The sequence below is a fragment of the Erpetoichthys calabaricus genome, chromosome 4 (genome assembly GCF_900747795.2).
Source record: "Erpetoichthys calabaricus chromosome 4, fErpCal1.3, whole genome shotgun sequence".
NCBI lineage: Eukaryota > Metazoa > Chordata > Cladistia > Polypteriformes > Polypteridae > Erpetoichthys > Erpetoichthys calabaricus.
In genome coordinates, this window is record NC_041397.2 from 27,150,571 (window position 1) to 27,172,350 (window position 21,780).

The following is a 21,780-nucleotide window of genomic DNA, read 5'->3' on the forward strand; positions in this document are numbered from 1 at the left end:
TAATAAAGATTTTTTGAGAACTGTTATATACTGTTATATTCAGTAGATAGATAGATAGATAGATAGATAGATAGATAGATAGATAGATAGATAGATAGATAGATAGATAGATAGATAGATAGATAGATAGATAGATAGATAGATAGATAGATAGATAGATAGATAAATTTTAAGACCAAATAAATTCTATTTCATTTGTACAGGGTGATCCAGATCTAATTGTTCAATTATTGCATTACATTGCATTAAAAGTTGCATAGTTAGATCTGGACCAACCTATATAGTTATAATATAATATTATGCTTGTAATATCAAATATAATCAAAGGTTTACAGGTTCAAAGATTTTTATTAAAATATGTTTGTGTCCAAGCTAATTATTATGTATATATTATAGCATATGTCACCTTAAACAACATAATATTTTTAAATCTAAGGAGAAATTAGCCATTGGGATAAGTCATAGAATTGCTCTTATCTAAATTTAACAACAAGCCTTCTGTTTCTCAATTTAATTTTGGAACTGTTTTCCAGACCAGTGTTTTCAGTTCACTTATAAACTATTAGAATTATTATGGAAACTCTCCCAAAACTCTATTCAGTAGCAAAAATGTTTGAAGAACCTGTGTGCTAAAAGTGTTCCATTAAAACAAATTGCAAATTGCTGAAAAATGGTAACAATTACTAAGTAACAATTGATAAAAACATAACATAATAAAGAAATCCTGCTCAAGTCATTTTTGTAGCAGTCCTACAGTATGTAATTCAATGGTTGTTTTAATGCAGCTACATTTAGAGAAACATCAACATCATTTTATTTAGTCAATCGTGGATGAAAAATATTCAAAGACAACACTAAAGAAAGAAATAATAGATATAGCTTAACAATATAATTGTCATTGACCACATCCATATGTGATTACTAAGGTGCATGTGTATAGTTAATAATTTGAAAAGTTTCATTGTATTATGTCAGTTTTTTTAGATCTGGCTAGAAAATGCAATGAAAACTTAATAAAACGGTATTTTTTTTTTTTTTGATAACTAATCAAAGTCTACATTTACAAAGTATTTTTCTTTTTTCTGTTTAAGAATGTCAAAACTATGAACTTACCTTTTTATGAAATGACCTTAAATCTAGTCAATGTAAATGACTGTTTAGTTCAATAGACAGCGAAACTAAACACTCATAACATTTTGATATTTCAGAACCACAGAAACCGAAGGCTCGAAAGCCGAAAGTTAAAGTAGTTGGTGGAGAGACAGTTAAGAAAGTTGTCCAAGGTATGCATGAAAGTGAAAACCTCTTTTCTTGGAGTTTGCATTCTAAGCTCACAATACATTAAAGTTTAAGTCAGTGGCTTAATGCACTCTTTAGGAAAATACGGTTTTACATATTTATACCTGAATGGAGATTTAATTTAACTACTTGATGGCGCAGTGTAGTTAAAATTTGAACCTTCTTGGTTCAGTAAATTTCCACAGGGTATAAATTAAAATAAAAAATATTTCTTTGTGCAAGCACAATGAGTGCAAAGGTGCATACAACCTCGGCTTTTATATATAGTTAATTCTATTTATTGTAACTAGAAAGTAAACTAATCAATATTCCACGCATTTTTATGTAGTTTCTTTCCAATTAGTGTAATTCATGTTACTAATTAAGTAAAGCTGTCATGGTGCTATAGTGTATAGTACCATGGCTTCGCCCATCTGGAGTCCTGGGTTGAAGCTGCCACTATAGGTATGGTATAACGTTTGCATGTTTTATTCATTTATACATTTTTTTTTGTGTCCGCACGTTTTGCCCTTGAATATTCCTCTGTCCTTTTACTCATCAGTTAAGTTGACATGAGTCTCTGAAGCTGCCCAGCGGGATTGTCTTTGTGGGTCGGTGCATTAGTGAGCTGAGCGAAGAGTCAGCATTCAATACATCGTTGGTTGCTGCCTTTTACACAATGGTATCAGGACAGATTTCAGATCTCTATCACCCTGTAGTGAAATATGACTGAAATAAATGGATAATGATATCAGTATACCTGAATATCAGTACAAAATAGTTATTTATTTATTTATTTTTATTTCTTTTTCTTCCTTGGTTATTTATTCTCTTATATGCATCATTCAAATGTTGAAAAAAGGAAGGAATCAATGTCAATCTTCTTCTTCTTCTTTCAGCTGCTCCCGTTAGGGGTTGCCACAGCGGATCATCTTCTTCCATATCTTTCTGTCCTCTGCATCTTGTTCTGTTACACCCATCACCTGCATTTCCTTTCTCACCACATCCATAAACCTTCTCTTAGACCTTCCTCTTCTCCTCTTACCGGGCAGCTGTATCATTAACATCCTTCTCCCAATATACTCAGCATCTCTCCTCTGCACATGTCCAAACCAGCTCAATCTCGCCTCTCTGACTTTGTCTCCTAACTATCCAACTTGAGCCGACACTCTAATGTCCTCATTTCTACTCCTGTCCATCCTCATCACACCCAATGCAAATCTTAGCATCTTTAACTCTGCCACCTCCAGCTCTGTCTCCTGTTTTCTTGTCAGTGCCACCGTCTCCAACCCATATAACATAGCTGGTCTCACTACCGTCTTGTAGACCTTCCTTTTCACTCTTGCTGATATCCGTCTGTCACAAATTACTCCTGACACTCTATGCACTCTCTTTTTCATCTCTCTTCCTCAATCCCCATTACTCTGTACTACTCAATGTCAATGCTGAACCCAAAATGGTAAAAGTAAATTTTGTGCATACAACCTAGTGTCGAAGGATAATTCCGTCTTTGCACTCAGTGTGTCCAGCATAGGCTTTGGCCTCCTTGACCCTGAACTGGTTTAAGAACAGTAAGTTAAGGATGATGTTTTGATTACATGTATGGATGAAACATTTTATAACCTTTTTATTATTTTTTTACTTACTTTAAATAATAAAACAGCTATGTCCTAAACAATGATTCGATTTTTCTATTGTTTTAGTTTGAATAGTTTTTTCAAAATGTAATAAAATGTAATTTTACTTTATTTCAATTAATAGATTTATTACAATCTTAAAGAGACTTAATTCATCTATGAGAGACGTTCAAAACGTTTCTGCACTTTTTTTAGACTGTATTTATTAAGAGTTTCAAAAACAAATTACATCACTTTCTACACAGTCACCTTTTTCCATCGTCATACCAACTTTTAAATGCCCAACTACTACTCCTCCCACCTTCACTGTTTCCAACAGAAATATAAAAGTGTGGAAACGTTTTGAATGTCCCTCATATTTGTAAGACTATATATTCTAGAATGTAATTTCATTGATTCTTTTTTCAATGTACATGAGGAATATTATTCTTTCAGTTGGACATTCATGTTTTAGGTAACTCATGTCTCCAAATGATAACTTAACTCACCAAACATTGATTTATATCATTATCGTCTGTTCAAAGTTTTTAGCGTCAATTTGTTAGCATAAAACATAAAGCGGTTTTGTATTTTAAATATTATTGATGGGTTTATTTTATTTTAACACTGCAAATAACACTTTTAAGACCACTTTAAATAAGTTGTCTAATATGAGAATCACAGTTTGGTCTGTTTCATGTAAATAGCAGATAATTACTATATACTGGTAACTACTTCCAGATTGTCTAGAGCAGTGATTTTCAACCAGTGTGGCACGGCACAGTGGTGTGCCATGAGTGCTACCCAGGTGTGCAGTGGAAGCAATAGTGTAGCACACCTGGGCCTGAACCTAAAAGAGACAAGCTCCACAGGTGGTTGAGACCTGTTTGAGGAGGACAGGACTACCTGGAGAAGCTGGCATAAAAGCAGCTCTGTGATTGTTATGTTGCAGACACAGCACTTAGAGCACTTTGGACTAGTCTCCAGGCTGCTAGAGGCCATCTGCCTGGGTGTGGGGTCACCTACGACTCTCACAGGGCCGGTAGACAGTGAGCATATGAGTTGACTCTGAGGCAGAGAGGCAAAGGGATGAAGTAAAAGTGAGATGCCAACAAAGTGCTCACTAAGTGCAATGTCTGCAAAATGATCTCGGATCTTCATTTTTACTGCATTTTTTTCTCTGGTTGTCCTGACCCTTTGGACAGTTGAGCAAGTGTTTGAGATGTAATGTATTTGAGGTTAGTAAAATAGTGGTGTGCCTTGAGATGTTTTCGGTTACAAAATGTGTGCCAACATAGAAAAAAGGATGGGAAACACTGGTCTAGAATGCTCTTTATTTCATATGTACAGGTAATAAATTGTTAACAGTGTCTTCCCAGTTATTTAAGTTTGTGTACTTATTATAGAAATTTTAATGATGTTATTGTACTGTAAATACATTTTTTATATTCAGATCACCTGATCAGAGATCAAGAATACAGGTATCATGCAGCAACTGGGAAAAAAAGTTACCATGTCTTTGAAGGTAGTAAGAAATAAAAAAAAATGTATTCAGGTAGAAAACTGCACGCCATCAGATCTCACAGAATGCAAGAATGAGAGTCGCCTGACTTTACAGTTGTGGGATAGTCAAGAAAAGCCTTCATGGTGCCTCTCCTTTTATATCCATGAAAGGACTCTTCAATGCGCTCTCATTGAAGATTGTTGCCTATGCTGCACAAAAACATTTAATCAAAAGATACCTTTAAAAAGCTAGTTCTGCAACTCCCACTGCTATAAGTTGGTGAGTGAAATGCTGTAAACCATATACTGGTTTGGATAACTAAAATACAAGTGCTACGAAAAATGAACACGCTTTTAAAAATATAGCTACACTGCTTATTGCATGCTCACAATATTATAATTAAACAATGCATGAGCATGACTTTTGGAAATGGATGTAAAAGCATTTACAGGTACATTTGTAGAGAAAAGCCAAGCAAAATGACACTTTTTATTGGCTAACTAAAAAGATTACTTTTTAGTTAGCCAATAAAAGGTGTCATTTTGCTTGGCTTTTCTCTACATTCATAATGGCTAACACGGTACAACACTCTAGTACTACATTTGTGTATACTTAAAGACTATAAAATGGCATCCAATAAATTACTTATGTAATTTTCCATTTTTATCATCAGTAATACAACTTAAAGTTTCCTAAAAATAAGTTCCTCAAAACTTGATTCCAAGACAATTTATAATTTAACTTATTTCCAGTTTCTGAACCAGTTTATCCAGCTCAGGAAAAAAATAAAGGCAACAAGCTTAGTGCAGTTATCCTACTCTGAATAGGAGTAATTCTGCTTGAATGCAGTTTAGTAAATACTGTATACAACAGTAAAAATGTTTCACAGGCCTTATTTTAAATCCCACTGATCAGAATTCTAATAAACATAGGGTGTTATGCTGCATTGTAATGAAATTGCATTGTGAATATGTGTGTGCTCTTACAGACAAACACAAATAAATAATTATGACAGTCATCAAAATTCAGCCGGAAAAGGGTGGAGTGCCCTCTCAGGGTTGGGAGCGAGATCCTGCCCCAAGTGGAGGAGTTCAAGTATCTCGGGGTCTTGTTCACGAGTGAGGGAAGAATGGAGTGTGAGATCGACAGGCGGATCGGTGTGGCATCCGCAGTAATGCGGGCGCTGCATCGGTCTGTCGTGGTGATTGCGGCTTAGCTCTCAATTTACCAGTCGAACTATGTTCCTACCCTCACCTATGGTCATGAGCTATGGGTAGTGACCGAAAGAACGAGATCGCGAATACAAGCGGCTGAATGAGTTTCCTCCGCAGGGTGTCTGGGCTTTCCCTTAAAGATAGGGTGAGAAGCTCAGTCATCCGGGAGGGGCTCAGAGTAGAGCCGCTGCTCCTCCGCATCGAGAGGAGTCAGATGAGGTGGCTCGGGCATCTGATCAGGATGCCTCCTGGACGCCTCCTGGTGAGGTGTTCCGGGCACGTCTAACCGGGAGGAGGCCCCGGGGAAGACCCAGGACACGTTGGAGGGACTATGTCTCTCGACTGGCCTGGGAACGCCTTAGGATTCTCCCGGAAGAGCTAGAAGAAGTGGCCAGGGAGAGGGAAGTCTGGGCATCTCTGCTCAAGCTGCTGCCCCCGCGACCCGACCTCGGATAAGCGGGAGACAATGGATGGATGGATGGGTGTGCATTTACGGGGTGATTTCTCAGGCTTAAAAGCTCACCTTTTATTAAAAGGTAAACACAAACTTTTTTCATTCTGAAGGGCACAAACCACGTCGGATTTCAGGACTGTGGGAGGAAACCAGAGTACCCGGACGAAACCCACGCAGACATGGGGAGAACATGCAAACTCCACGCAGGGAAGCGAACCCGGGTCTCTTAACTGGCACCTTTCACTGCGCCACCATGCCGCCCGCATACAAACTTAAAAGGTTTAAATAAAACAGAAATATATAACTTTTATTTTTTACTTCCTTAACTTGTGGCGGGTGTATCCTGTAGCAAAGCTCTAACTTTTTTCATGAAAGCCCCTTTCAGTCAATAAGCCTTAAAAACAGGTGTAAAGATATTGACAACAAGCTATGCAAACCCAACAAAACATGGAATCGTTTAAATCAAGACGCTGCGTTACCTTCCTCCAGATCGGTCCTACGTAATGTGTATGCTTACATAGTATTAAAAGACACTCAACAATTAACGTCATTTACCTTCGTTCCCGCGTTTGAGTCGTGCTGTAAAATCTTACTGTGAAATCTAATTGACAAATAATTCGGTGAATGAACTTGTGAAGAAGGTGGAGCTGGAGTATTACGTCACTTCATTAACGAAAATGCCGTGATGGGGGGCGGGGGGAGTGTGGGGTTTGACGGAGAGCTGAAGGCGGATGACGGAGATATGAGGGTGGATGACGGAAAACGGACATCGGAGAACTGAGAGCGGACGGTGGTGGAAGGAGGGAGGAGAGGGGAGGGAGGAGGGGTGACAGGGGATTCCTCGCAGGGAGGAGGAATATTTTGTTGAAGATAGTAGGAAGGATGGAGTTTTTTCGGAGGGAGGAGGATGTCCTAAAATGGACACTGTACTACTATCAGGGCCGGATTTATATGAAAAGAGGCCCTAGGCTATTCCACTTATGAGGCCCTTTCACCTTCCATTTTTAAGTTTGTAAATTACATGAGAGATAATAAAATTTTGCTAACAATTTGAATGTATGCCCCTCTTGATCTTGAGGCCCTAGGCTGAAGCCTAGTTAGCCTATAGGAAAATCCGGCCCTGACTACTATACTGTTAATACTGCTTGCAGTTCCTTGGGTCTTGGTTTTTTGTGCAGTTTCCCGAAGTTGGTGCTGATACATTTGATACAATTAATGTTTGGCATCGTAGAGTTATAAAAAGTGGTCAAGAACTCTATGATAATTTCTGGACGCTCAGCTGGGCTCTGAGGCTAGGGATCTGCACTGGCAATCGGAAGGTTGCCGGTTCAAATCCCGTAAATGCCAATAGGGACTCTGCTCTGTTGGGCCCTTGAGCAAGGCCCTTAACCTGCAATTGCTGAGCGCTTTGAGTAGTGAGAACAGCACAATATAAATGCAAAAGAATTAATTATCTTTGTATTGGTCTGGATTATCCCAATAATGATGGACAGCCCTACCTAAATCCTTAATGCCAGGTCAGGCATATTGAGGCATTCTTTTTCTCACTGTTAGGGCAAAAGAAGGCTACAGCAGTCTCTTGTTATAGTAACTTCCCATTCCAGCAAATCGAGGCCTTTAACCAATGAAGATTTTATTGAGATAATAATAGATTTTATGTGCAGTCACCTGTCTGAACATAACAAGACATAATAATCTTTGGAAAATGTCCACAGAACACCTGGTAGGTTTTAATCCAGTACTGTGTTTGTGTACAAAGTTATGGAAGAAATGATTTACTTAGGCTATAAAGAGTCAAAAATTGTGGAGCTACATAATAAAGTGTGTATAATTAACAGGAGGGTCATTAGGGTGAAGGTCAATTGTTATTTGAAAATTATTTTATTAACTAAGAATGCAAGGGCACAACTGGAACAAATGGTTCTCCACTAAATTTCACACATATCATTTCCACATAAATAAATAAGATTGTGAAGCGTGAGTCACTGTCTTGCACCCAAAAGGCGAGGTTGAGTCCAAGGACTTCAGGAAAACCAGCTTTATTCAATTCAAAACAGGAACAGCAAGGGTATTTATTGAAACTGGAGCTACCACTTCACTACACACAGACAAAGCAAAAAAGTGGTGACATTATCAGTCGTCCTGCCTTGGCTCCCTTCTTCAGTTCAGGAACAGATAGTCCTCCTTGTCAGGTCAGTCCCGTGGCTGCAGATCAGTGTCTGGGAATGGGTCATCCTGAAGGGGAGGAGACAGAAAAGAAAAAGCGGGTCAGGTCAGTAGCTGGATTTAAGTACTGCCCACATCAACCTTTGGCCAACAGACACGTTGCACGGTGGTGCTGTGAACTCGCAGTTACCTCAGTGATGCAGTGAACCTGCTGTTGCCTTGCGGCAGACAAACAGCCCTCGATGGACACATCATCCGTGTTTCAGTGGTGGGGGTCTTAATGGGTCTCACAATATGAAAAAAAATTGTGAGTGTGCTCCCCTCGACTTTCTCGTATACTTAGATAGAGGGAAAGGTCATCAGAACTACTTCAAATGGAGCAATATTTCTCAAATATCATATCTTTTGGTTTCTCATAATAACTGATAATATTGATACACAATCATTTATCTCTATTTATAATCAAACTTTATATTAACATTTTCGCACTTAGGGAGGTCGAAAACGGTGGAGGAGTTTTTTTTCATGATTACATATGCATTACCTAGATTACATGTAAAGTAAAAACAGTTATAGTCACCTAAAAACATAGAAAAAGTCTTAGTATTATATAATATTTATTGCAAGGTCTAGGTAAAACTGCATTTAGTTACATTTAATTATGATGATGATGGTGGAAATAAAAAAAAAATCATAAAATTAAATGTACTACTAGGAATACGACGGGGATATAGCAGCTTATTGTTCACAATACATCTTTAAATTTACATGGCATGGTTAATGTTTACACGTCATTGTTAAACTAATGATGTACAAATTAAAATAAAATTAATAATAGTTATTGAAAGAATATACATTCTATTGAATGAAGTTTTTAATATCATGTACACTTTATATTTCCATAATAGAAAAAAATTTGGATGGTTGTTTATGTAAATAACTACTTTCGGTTGAATCATTTTTCTCAAATTTCATATCTGTTTGCTATTTATCATTATAAATATCTATACAAAATCTGAATCATCTATCTGTAATTATAACCAAATTTAGTTGAAAATTTGCAAAAGTATTCAGTATTTTTTGTCATTTCTAATATCCACACAAAATTTGAATCATATATCTTTATTTATAGCCACAGTTTAAAAAATTTGAAATGTGTTCAGGTAAAGTACCACTTCCGGTCGCCAGAGTGAAATCCTTGTCTTTGGTATAAAGCATGTGCATAAAATCTCATTGACCTAGGTCAAAGTGTTTACACACAGACAGACATCATTTCTAAAATGGTATTTTTGGACTTGGGAAAGTCTAAAATGTCAAGATTCATCAAAATCTCGAGGTCCAATTTTTTTCATGATACGTGTACTTTCTCTGTATAGGAGAAAGTAAAAAATAATTCTTTGGAACAAGATACCAAGAAGTGTGGTTGAAAGAGGTGCCTTAGAGGCCCTCAAATATGAATTAGATTTTTTGATTAGATTAAAACATTTGATAAATAAGAATGCAGACTTGAATAGACTGATGTTGTCAAAACTCTAATTATGTAATGTTTACTTTAGAATTCTGCTTGTTGATTGGGTGGTGTTGTAAGGCTTACCTCTATGGTTATGATGCAGTTAGCAAAGCGTTCATTACACAAAAGCATCAAGCAATCCGTTACTGCCATTATGTCGCATTGTAGACATATATCACCATTTTTTTCCACATAAATTAATGTTGCTTCAGGTTTCATATGTGAAGTAACCTTTATTTAAGCTGATTTATTTATTCAGTGATTATAAGCTCAGCTGCAAGAAAAAAAAGTAGGAACATCAGCTTGTGCAAACTAGGTTTCAAAACACTGTAATTCAATTAATCTTAAAAATATTTTAAATACCTGATTTTACTATGACAGCATGATACAGCAGTGGTTTGTGCTATAATCTCAGAGCTATGGCGAACTGAGTTCAATTCACAGTCTGTGTGACTTTTTCACAGACTCCTTATGTCCTTGTGCGCTATTTCCAAATAGTGTAGCTTCCCTCCATCCCAGAAATACACATTTTAGCTTGTTTTTTTTAGCATTTAGGCTCAGGCAATGTAATGCAAGAACTGGTTTAAAATTGGCAGATGAATGGAGTACTTTATTATGCAAAAACCTTTTAGTCAATGTACGAATACCCACTTTCTGTAAAAAGTTTGTATTTTTGCTTTGATAAAGAAAATTAATTTATTTTCACTTATCTGATATGTAATTACATCACTTGCAATGTCTTTCTGGCAGTCATCATTGTATTTTCAGGGAGATTATTCACTTCATAAATCTTACTTTTTTTAAATAAAAATTTTATTTGTGGTAGCATGGTGGGACAGTGTTAGCACTGCTACCTCACAGTAAGGAGATTGTAATTTCCTTTTGGGTATTCTCTACATTGAGTTTGCAAGATCTCTTCATGTCTATGTGAGTTTCCTCCTGGTACTCTGGTTTCCTTCTACAGTTCAAAGATATGCAAGATTGATTGATTGATAGCACTTATTTGTCCCCAAGGGGAGTGAATTGGTAATGTTAAATTGGTTCTAGTGTGTATATATCAGTGGTTCTCAAACTGTGGGGTGAAGTAACAAAAAGGGGGGCGTAAAGATGTAAAAAAAGAAAACAAGAATCGAAAATATGAAAAATATATCTATTGAAACCAAAACAAATTAATTTAATCTACATTCCGATACTAGAAAAATAAATATAGAGTTAGATAAATGTCAATAAAAGTTAAGTAGGTATAATAAAATATGCATCTATGATATATCATTAATTTAAAAAGAAAAAATTGGTATTAGTGTCTCCTTTCAAAAAAACCTAATGGGGCGCGATTAAAACTGTTATGAAAACTCAGGTCGCAAATACTTAAAGGTTGAGAAACGCTGGTATATATCAAGGTGTGCATTAATCTGGCAATGGAGTTGCAATATGTCCAGGTGTTGTTCCTACCTGGCACCCTTGCACTTAAGCTGACCCATGACTCTGTCCTGGATAGGCAATTTAGGAAAATGGATGGATGTATTAGAGTTGTTCCAAATCGATTTAGAAGTTATATAAAGTAGCAGTCAAACATAAATTTCAACAATATAACACTACACGATTTAAAGAAGTCATACAGTTGATTCCCTAAATCACATAAACCACACTAAAACACCCAACTCCACCTTCTTCCAAAACAGAGAGCTAATTAGTAATAAAAAAGAGGCCCACTGTGTTATATATACTCTTGTTAGTTAAAACCATAGGAGACAGCATAAATACAGATAGGGACTTGGCAAACATATTTTAGAATAACATTAATGAAATGTTACCCGAGAAGCTCAGTATAGTTCCACACAAGGAAAATTAGATTTGTTTGTAGTTTCAGATAAATTAAAATATAGAGGGTGCTTTCAGATTCTTCCAATTGAGCAGAATTAGTTCACGTGCTAACAATGTAGTGAAAGAAGTTGAGGTCAGTTTATCACCAGATAGTCTATGCTCACTCAAAAGACTCTGTAAGAGAATATGCAACGATCATACATTTTACACTATCTGATAGATGATAAAACATCTTTTCCCAAAGTAGTTTTGCTTTTGGACAGTCCCAAAACATATGCCCAACTGAGGCCAAAGCTACCTGGCATGATTCACAAATGTTTTACATTTGGAGAGGTGGGTCCCATGTACAACACTCAGCTGAATGACAGCATGTTTTGTACAAATTGAAAAATGAACATTGTGAATTATCGTCATCCATTCTTTGTCTGAAACACTGATGGAGCGATCTCTTTCCCAGCATTGCCGGAAGTGATCTTTTAATTTGATGATTTTTCTTCCCAGATCCTTCTGTGACAACCACCATCAGGAGAGTTATTGAAGAACCCTCACTGACCAAACTCACAAGAGTAATTGAAGGCGAGCCCTCTGTCACTAAGATCACAAGAGTCATTGAGGGCGAGCCCTCACTCACAAAACTCACAAGAGTCATTCAAGGAGAATCTGATATCAACTTTGGACAAGGAGAGACAATAACCAAAGTTGTTCATGGTAAGAAACAATAGCTTTGTCATAATATAATATATACGAATAAAATAAATAAGAACACAAAATATGTTAGCGTTTTTTTTTTTTTTACTTGATTCACATTTGTATTGGAGCCATCAGTTTAATAAATCAGAAATAACATTTTTTTGTCTTCATTTTCCTTATTTGCAGATCAAAGGTTAGGAACAGGTCATTAATATTTTTTTTCTTAAAAATATGTTCTCTTAATACGAATAAAACAATTGTAATAAAATAAGCTCTCTTAATACCATAAGACAATTGTAAGAGTAGAGTAGACTTACTGCACCTATGGTTTACAAAGAGAACACAAACTTCTATAGTAATGCACAGTTATTTGGTTTTTTTTTCATTAATTTTGCATACTTTTATAACTACTAATGTTTTGTAAATAGCAGGTGAAATTGAAAATGAAGAAGATATTAAGAAATTGCTTGAACAAGGTAAGTAGCTAAGAAGACCCTTTCAATTTTAGTTCTTGCCTCAATGGATTGAAATAAGAATTTCTGGTAAACGTTTGGATTTATGAACAAGGTGTTTTTAACATGTATCCTATTAGAGGTTACCAAGGTAAAGAAGCTTCTTGAAAGTGATGGTCACTTACTGGAAGATGAAGAGATCAAAAGGCTACTTCAGGGAGGTTAGTGTGTGATGACTAATCTCCTTGGACCTGGAAAACGGAAGCATCAGTCTATACGAGGGAAAAACTGGATACATTTTTAACATCATAAAAACATCCTGTTTTATGTAATATTTTGAAGGTCTTGCCTTGTTTGCTGTGTGGTATTTAAATATGAATTTTAATCAGAGAAACTGTTTGGAAACTAAATTCTAGATAAATAAATAATTATGACCTTCAAGATATTTCTTACTTAAAGCCAGTATACTATAAATATCATTGTTTACTATTGACCACTAAGACAAAATGCAAAATATGACAACAGTTTATAGTATTTATTTATAGTTATCGTATCATTTTCCCCATATCTGTGGGAGGTTCTCTCCATGTACTCTGGATTTCCTCCCATATTCCCAAGTATTAAATGTCAATTCCAAATTAACATTTGTTGGGGGGCCGGCAGTGGACTAGTTACCGAGTCCAAGTTCGTGTTCTACCTTGTGCCCCCACAACCATAAATTGTATTAACCTGATTTGTCAAAGTTATGTTATGTCATAATGATCATATTTATTTAAATTTTAAAAGTGATGTTTATTGTATACCTTGGCTGAGTGTTTCATATTCTAACATGCTATTGATTTTCATTGGGTGTGGAATTTCCTACCATAATCATTAACCCAAATTTAATTGCAAATAACTCATTTCTTACTTTTAAAATGTATACCTTAACAAAGATAATACATATTTTTAGTTTGTTATTGTCCAGTAGAATCAAAAGCCTAAACCAACAGTGTTTAACATAGTAGTTAAAATTAAAATGGAAATAAGGATTGAACAGGCAGCATATTAGCAGGCTTGGAAGCATTGCAGACATACAGAGTTTGGATTCAAATTTAAATCCCTCCTGGAGCTCACATTTGCCAAATGTGGTGCTTTTGATGTTTTTTTTCCCCCATAGTCTAAAGATGAGATGACAAGAACACCAACCTTTGGCACTGCAGTGAAGACAGTTTAGAACCATAACAATAATTTTCACTATACTACAGCATTTCTTTCAGTTTGCAAGTAAGTTATAAACTGCAGCTGAGGTTAAGGGAAGGATTCAGCTGAGAGACTGTTAAGGTTTGCTCAGCAGTCCTTCTGTTTCCATTTGTTTCAGTCGTCAAAGCCAAGAGCAGCAGCAAGAAATGCCAAACCACAAGTGCGCCTTTTTACAATGAAACACCATCCAGGTTCCCACGATTAGCCTCTCATACCACACCACTGTTAATATACATTGTCTGACTGAAATGCTGACTTAGCCTCTGTCCTATTTAGAGTCTTTTTTAGAGACTTTTATATCCTTATATAACATAAACATGATAAATATGAAAAAAAAACCACAGTACAGTATGTGCAGAGAAGTATGCATGAATAGTGGCCTTATTTATTTTAATTGTATTATATATACAGCAGCTTGGTTGTGAAGAGTGTATCTCAGTCTTCACATATAAAATGGTATTTGGACTGGAATGTCTAGTTAACAGTTGGCGTATGTAATGCTTGTAAATTAGAGTAACCGTGTAACACCCAGGGTTTAAGCAGGATTGCCTACACTTCACTGATATATAAATCAATTTAAGGCAGAACAATGGCACAGTGGTAGCACTGCTGCCTTGCAATAAGGAGACCAAGGGTCGCTTCCCAGGCTCTTGTCAAATTTGTATTAGATTTCCGCTATTTTTGGGTTTCCTCCGGGTTCTGCCTTCCTCCCACGGTCCAAAAACTATGCAGGTTAGGTGGATTGGTGATACTAAATTGAACCTAGTGTGTGGCTGGGATGTGTTTGTGTGTTCGGCCTGTGATGGGCTGCTTGTTCCTGCTTTGCACCCTATGCTAGCTGGGATAGGCTCCAGTTCCCCCTGTGACCCTGTTCAGGACTAAGCGGGTTAGAAAATGACTGACTGAAATAAATCAATGTTAGTCAGAAAATTCCAAGCTGTTGTTATTTAAATGATAGCAAAAACAGTCACCTATAAAATAAAATATGCAATGTACCAAACATACACTTATCGGCACAAACATCAAATGATGCAGGCTGACTTTTATCTTCGTGGTTGTGTTTTTTTACACTGTTGTAAATATTTCTCATGGCAAAGTCAGAGTTAATCAGACCACTGCCGCCTTTTTGACTGTGTGGTGCCTCTACAGCCTAAACCCTTGTTTAGACAGATGGACTATTGCTTATCTCCCTATTTTAATTAAACAGCGTGATTATAAGTGAATTTTATTTTATATGTTTGTTGACCTTCTGTTAATTTTGTTATCAGAAATCAGACAGCAATTCAACGTATTAATATGACAATTTCTTTTATTCATCACTACAAAAAATGACAATTTTAGGTAGGGTAAAGTACACCAAGGATACCTAAGTCATTTAAAATCTCTTTTAGTTTAATCGGTAAACATAATGAATGTATTACATCAGTGTGTATGAAATGTTTAGTGGCATGGAGTGTCCATACATTATGGAATTAACAGCAAATTAACAGATCTTTATTATGTACTTTTGCTTTAATATAGAAGGAAACAAATGCAAATGATATTTAAATAGAAAATAGCTGAATGTAGTTTGATGGCCTGTTCATTTCAAAATCTGCATAAACATTGAAGTCAAAGTCCATGTGTGAAAATGGATAGGTTATTGTATATTTCATCAGACACAAACTAACAGTTTTACAAGAGGTGACAGAAATCAAAATCTACTTTAAGTCTATTAAAAAAAAATTCACAGTTGTCTGTTCAATAGGCATCTACACATAACAAACTGATCCATGAAGATAACATTGTAGCCCAGCTATGTCAGTCCCATAATCCTCTCTGTGGCCACTCAGTCCCCTTTGTGGTGGAAAACAATTTCAGTGCAGTACAGCTGTGCCAGATAAGAGAAATAAATAGTAAATCAATTTCCATGTGCTAATGTATATGTGACGATATAAAATAAAACCAATGTTGTACTCATTTGGGCAAAAAATCATAATTTGATTTGTAATGAATGATAATAGAAGAATGTATATAATGACCTTTTATGTTTGCAGTACCTTTGTATTAGGTTATTTTTTCTATGTAAATCCATTTATTTGATATTCTTTACAAAAAATTATTTAGGATTTTGGGAAAAAATTGCAATTTGTATGTCTACAGTTAAGACTTTTGATTAAATTGCCAATTTTCTTCTGCAGATAACATTAAAAGACCTCCACCTAGAAGAATTCCAGGTACATCTTCTGGTTTATTTTTCTTAATTTCTATGGAATTAAACAACTATATTATACATAGAGAAATTATGCTGCCTAAGGGGGCGATGAGTGCATCTTTAAAATATTCAGAGGCATTTCATTGACAAAATTATCTTCTTAGTCATGTTTTCAATTCATACTAACATCTAAAGCAGTGGTTTCGAACTCCGGTCCTGGAGGGCCTCAATGGCTGCAGGTTTTCATTCTAACAACCTTCTTAATTAGTGACCTGTTTTGCTGTTAATTAACTTCTTTTACCTTAATGTTATCTGAGCTTCCCCACTTAGACTGTTGCCCCCACGACCCGACATCGGATAAGCGGTGGATAATGGATGGATGCCTTAATGTTAATTAACTTGACTCAGACCCCTTAGTTCTTTCTTTTTCCTTAATTAGCAGCCAATCAACAATGAGACACAAAATGAGCTGCCATGTGACCAGCTAAGCACAATATCTAAACATAAAGAAAAGTGAAGGTCTCAGTAAGGCTGATCTCTCAGTTCACCAAAACATTTTGATGGCATTCTTAGAATAAACAGAAAATCAACAGTTTTGGAAATGTCTGCTGTTGCAGAATGAGAGCAGCAACAATCTGCAGAATTAAATAACGGGCTTAATTAACAGCAAGGATTGGCTTTTCATTAAGGAACTGGTTGGAGTCTGAAGCCCCAGTTTAGCTGGTCATCTGTTGGCTCGTTTCACATCTCATTTCTGTTTGGCTGCTATTTAATGAAGAAAAGAATCAATTGAGAGGACTGAATCCATAAAAACAGGGCTGTTAAAATGAAGTGAAATTAAGTTAATTAACAGTGAAAACTGGTCAATTGTTAGAATGAAAACCTGCAGTAACTGCGGCCCTCCAGGCCCGGAGTTCGACACCCCTGATCTAAAGAAAAGGTAAACATTTTCCACAGGGAATAGATGATATTTTACATGATTGAAGCACTCTTAAAGTAGCACTAAGAAATAATAATAATTCTAGACTGGATGCAGTAAAAAATGCTGCAGTTGCTCTTGCTGTAATGTTTAATTCAGTATTTTATAAGAATGCATTCATAGGTAGATACGTAAGGGATGGGGTGCATTGAACTGCTTCTTTATAGCCTTAGGGACCAGACTTTATTTTATTGTGTGATCCATATTGAGTTTGTGAATTTTTCCTGTGTCCAAGTGGGCTTTATCCAACTGCTCTGTATTCTTCCCACTCACACATGTCCCAGGGTGAGTGTTGAAGTACGTCTAAGCATATCCTGCAATGGACTGGTGAGCTATTGAGGGTTACCTCCTGCCTTATGACGCCAACTACAAGTAGAGAATCTTATTGCTAAAAAAAACAAAAATGGGTTCATGAACTGAATGGATGAGCTGATTCTCTAACCACATACATTTCAATAAACATAGCTTTAAAAATAAAAACACATCATGACATTTTTTTTCTGATCAAATTTTTATTGAATTTAAGTAAACGTCATCAATCATGAAAACCAATATAAATGAAACATTGCACACAATGTGATAATCACAGCCAAACCGTAACTTTTTCTATTAAGATTTCCTGTACTCTTTCCCTAACTCTCACCTCAACTTTGCTCTAGGCCATTTGTAACTGCAACGGACGCACTTCAAGATGGGTCACAAAATGAAAAAAAAAAACAAACCTCCTGAGCAGTAGAAGGATTGGGAAAAGATTAATGAATTGGGAAAACATTAGGAGGATTTGGAAAAGATTAATGAATTCTTTTAAAAAAAGAGACATCTGACCCTTGTCCCAAATTGATCTCACTTCCTTAACACCAATCAGGTAGAAAAAAGTGAATAAACAAACGTGGAAATGTAGCATATAAAAAGAAACAGATGTATGAAATAGAACACTGAGCGGGTCAATAATAATCAAGGACCACTTTGAGTTGAAGTGAGGGTCAAAGACTATAAAACCTAGTATATATAAAAAAATAAGAGCTAAATAGCAAATATATGCAACTAAAGGTAATCTATCCCCACCACATCACAGCAAATGTATAGCCTACAAATATTTTCAACACGTGAAATTTAAAATGAACTGAAATCAACTGTCAGTCCTAGCTAATGAACAGAGTAGTCGAGTATTTGTTTAAAATGAGTGCTTGCTTGCAAAACAAGATAATAGTAACAGTCTGATCAATTAGGAATTTTTATTTCTTTTTGACTGTTCTGTTACCTGGTTGAGTGAAGGCTAATCTAAATACTTGGTACGCTGTATTGATAGCGAAACGTCTTGACGTCTGAGTGTTGGAAGTTGTCCAAAATGATGTCCCTTTGTTCAGCAGCAGTTGGCCTGGCCTCACTGGTAGCCCCCTCCTTGACCACCGTGTTAACCAGATGCATGTGAAGTAAACCCTAAGGTATTTAAAAAATATACAAAAAAGGTTTAGAACCAAACCTCCTCATCCAGCAATAAACCTCTTTTCAAAATGGATGACAACACAGAAGCTCCGAAACACCCCGAAATTAGGACCCCAGAGACAGCATGAGGACACCTATTTGTCCTATCTCCTTTAGTTTCCCATATGAGAGACCTACTAAAAAGAACAAAAGATGATACAATAAATAGACCACAGTTATGCTTTAAGGCTACACAAGATTTTTTTTTATTTTGATTTGATATACTTCATTAGTTTCCTGAGGGGAAATTACCTTTTTGCATGACCTTTAGGGGTCACAGCAAAGGGCCACCCATTGTATAACACCCCGGAGCAATTTTCAGATCAAGTGATGTAATGATAAGTGTGGGTCAAATTCGATGGTAATACAAAGAGTTAAATTGTATTTCACCAAATCATGTTGAATTAAGATTCATTAGTTTATTACACTTGTTCTTCCGTAGTGGTGTGTCAAATTATTTCTCTTAGAAGCCTTGCCTGAAGTGGAAACAAATAATTATTTTCAGCGTCTAGGTCCTCTTCAGAACACAAAGTAAATTGTACGCCATTTTGGAACGGAGGTCTGAACACATGGTTATATATATATTACATCAAGAACCCCAAAGGGTTTAAGAGCCACTGAGCCCACTTCAAGCAGCATTTAGAAGTAATCCAACTCTAACAAAATTATGTTTTTTACGTAACATAAATTCACTCCATGTACTTCCTTACTACATACAAAGGCAAATGTGAAAAAAAGATAAAGAAATGTACAATGTTCATTGCATAAATAAAACAAAAACAATGCAATCAGAAACTCACTTTAAGCAAAAAAAACAAAACAAAAAGAAGTGTATTGTTTGGCTTTTGATATCAGCTTCTTTTAGGGTGTTATTTTTTTGCCAATTAGAAATATGCATATTTTAGTTGTATATTTTGTCTTCATTTTGTTGTGTGCTATTGAGCCTTACTAGGCATGTGTTTATATGCCATCTGTATACAGGCACAATCTCTGGACACTTGTTGTTTAAACTTCATTTTAAAGGGAAAAGCTATGTACATTTATGAGAGATGGTTTTATCGATGAAAATAACCTTAGCATGAATTTATATTCATCCATGTTTTTAGATTTTTTTCTATATGGTTATGATCTCTCCCCATTTAATAATCTCAAATCTGCCTAGCATTTTCCTCTATTTGCCACTAAAATAATAAATAGTTGTAGCAAATGGGCGGCATGGTCGCACAGTGGTAGCACTGCTGCCTCGCAGTAAGGAGACCCAGGTTCGCTTCCCGGGTCCTCCCCGTGGGTTTCCTCCCTCAGTCCAAAGACGTCCATTACATGTAGAACTAAACTTCAGTAAATCAGGAAGGATAGTTGCTTTGAAAACCCACACAAATCGCTCCAGAAACTCCTTTCTTCGTAGTGCCATACGACTTTTCAATAAGAAATATCGGAGATAATGTTTAAGGTTTTGATATATATCCTGTTACCTTTTTTTTTTGGTATAAATATCTTTTATCTAACTGCCTTACCTTAACCTTTCTTATTTCTATTTGTCTGTTTTATTTCATTCTGTCTGTTACCTGTTATTAGATGCAACTGAGAAGGCAAATTTCATGTTTTCCTGTGTAAGCATGACTAAATAAAGAAACCTATACCTAAACCTAAACCTAAAGGTTAGGTGTACTGGCAATCCGAAATTGTGGGTGTGTGTGTCCTGTGGTGGGTTGGCGCCCTGCCTGGGATTGGTTCCTGCCTTGCCCGTGATTCTTTGTTAGGATATAGCGGGTTGGAGAATGGCTGACTGACTGACTGTAGCTAATGGTGTGCTGTTTATTGAATATTTAGTTAGGTTGTGCCACTATTTTTCATACATAGAGCATGCACTGCAACACAATATCTCTCGATTAAAATGTTTAACATATTCAACACATGATTTAAAATCTGGTGTGAGTTACATGCAGATCTCAACATGGATTTTTTAGGTTTAATTTTATTTTACATACCTTCAATATATAATCTGATATATATCACTTTTTTCTTTTCAGCACCTAAGAGACGAACAAGAAAAGTTCGTCAAGAGAAAAACTGAATGATGGGACAAATGCTGCTTAGCACACAACTTAAGAGAATGAAAGATTATGACGAACAATCTAGAAATATGAATTGACCGAACCAGAACAAGGTGCTACAAGACCTAGTTATTCATTAGGGTTAAATTTTGGTTCTGGAAACCTAAATGAAACCTCAGCTAATAGAAAGAAATGGGTTTTCAAATTCCAAACCTAAATAATTTTTTTTTATTAGTGCATTTAAAAAGACCTGTCTAACTACAAGCTTTACAACCTAATGAAAATATTTAGGAGCTCAGAGTAGGAGTCACAGAAATGGGAAACAAAACTCGTGTATATCCCATAGTTTTAAATGAAAAAAACAATGCTGGCAAAAATTGGGAATTAAATTTGAAAATATTATTGCTGGTGTTTCCTCACCATGGTAAACTGTTGCAAAAATATAGTCTGTGGTGTCTGCATTTTCTTATAGAAATCAGTAATGCTTGGCAGGTTTCAGGTACTAACTGAAGAATGTCTGTAAATCACATAAAATGACAATGGGCCAGATTTATGATATAACTCTACTTTTGTATTCCTCAATTTGTAATTTCCAGCTTCATGTAATTTGTTTTAGCTTGTTTTTGGAAGCAAAATTAAAGATTTACAATTCTTTTTGTACCTAAAAAACATCTTTTATATTGATTGTACATTTTTAAACAATGTTTGAAAAGCTTTTGGTGCCTTTTTCCCTGTTTGTGGAAATGAATGTTCAATAAAGGATTTTATTGAGTTGCAGGGTCTTTTTGTCTTTACTTTGTATTTCACAATGGTAAATTAAACAAAATTAGATGTGGCAACAGTAATTGAACTTTTTGGAACTACTACCAGTTGGAAACTAACAGCTGGTAGTAATTCTTGAAGACGTCCCCTCTGGGAGGGAATATAGCCTTCATGGTAAGCATTAAGGGGGCTTCAAGGCTAGAGCTGACTAGAAGCAGAGTGAAGTCTCATGAAAAACATTCGAAAAAAAAAACAAACTCCACAATTTAAAAGAAAAATGAACAGAGGAGTGAACGATTTTTTCTTAGTGTTCTGGCTTTAGACTTATTCATAAAGAATAAAAAAGAGCAAAATGA

The 21,780-nt window shown here is 35.9% G+C and overlaps 1 protein-coding gene across 3 annotated transcripts in view; it reads left to right on the top strand.

Annotated features, from left to right (window-relative positions):
* The window catches only part of LOC114649903 (periostin-like), a 75,612-nt gene extending 54,179 nt beyond the window's left edge, over positions 1-21,433 (top strand). Inside the window, exons 18-23 of one of the 3 annotated variants that reach the window (XM_028799273.2) lie at positions 1,209-1,283; positions 12,068-12,274; positions 12,685-12,732; positions 12,849-12,929; positions 16,131-16,166; positions 20,639-21,433. In XM_028799273.2, the coding sequence (XP_028655106.1) occupies positions 1,209-1,283; positions 12,068-12,274; positions 12,685-12,732; positions 12,849-12,929; positions 16,131-16,166; positions 20,639-20,682 (491 nt within the window). In that variant the 3' untranslated portion in view covers positions 20,683-21,433. The remainder of the gene's footprint in view (positions 1-1,208; positions 1,284-12,067; positions 12,275-12,684; positions 12,733-12,848; positions 12,930-16,130; positions 16,167-20,638) is intronic. The other 2 variants (XM_028799275.2, XM_028799274.2) reach the window with 2 other exon arrangements.
* The last annotated feature ends 347 nt before the right edge of the window (positions 21,434-21,780 follow it).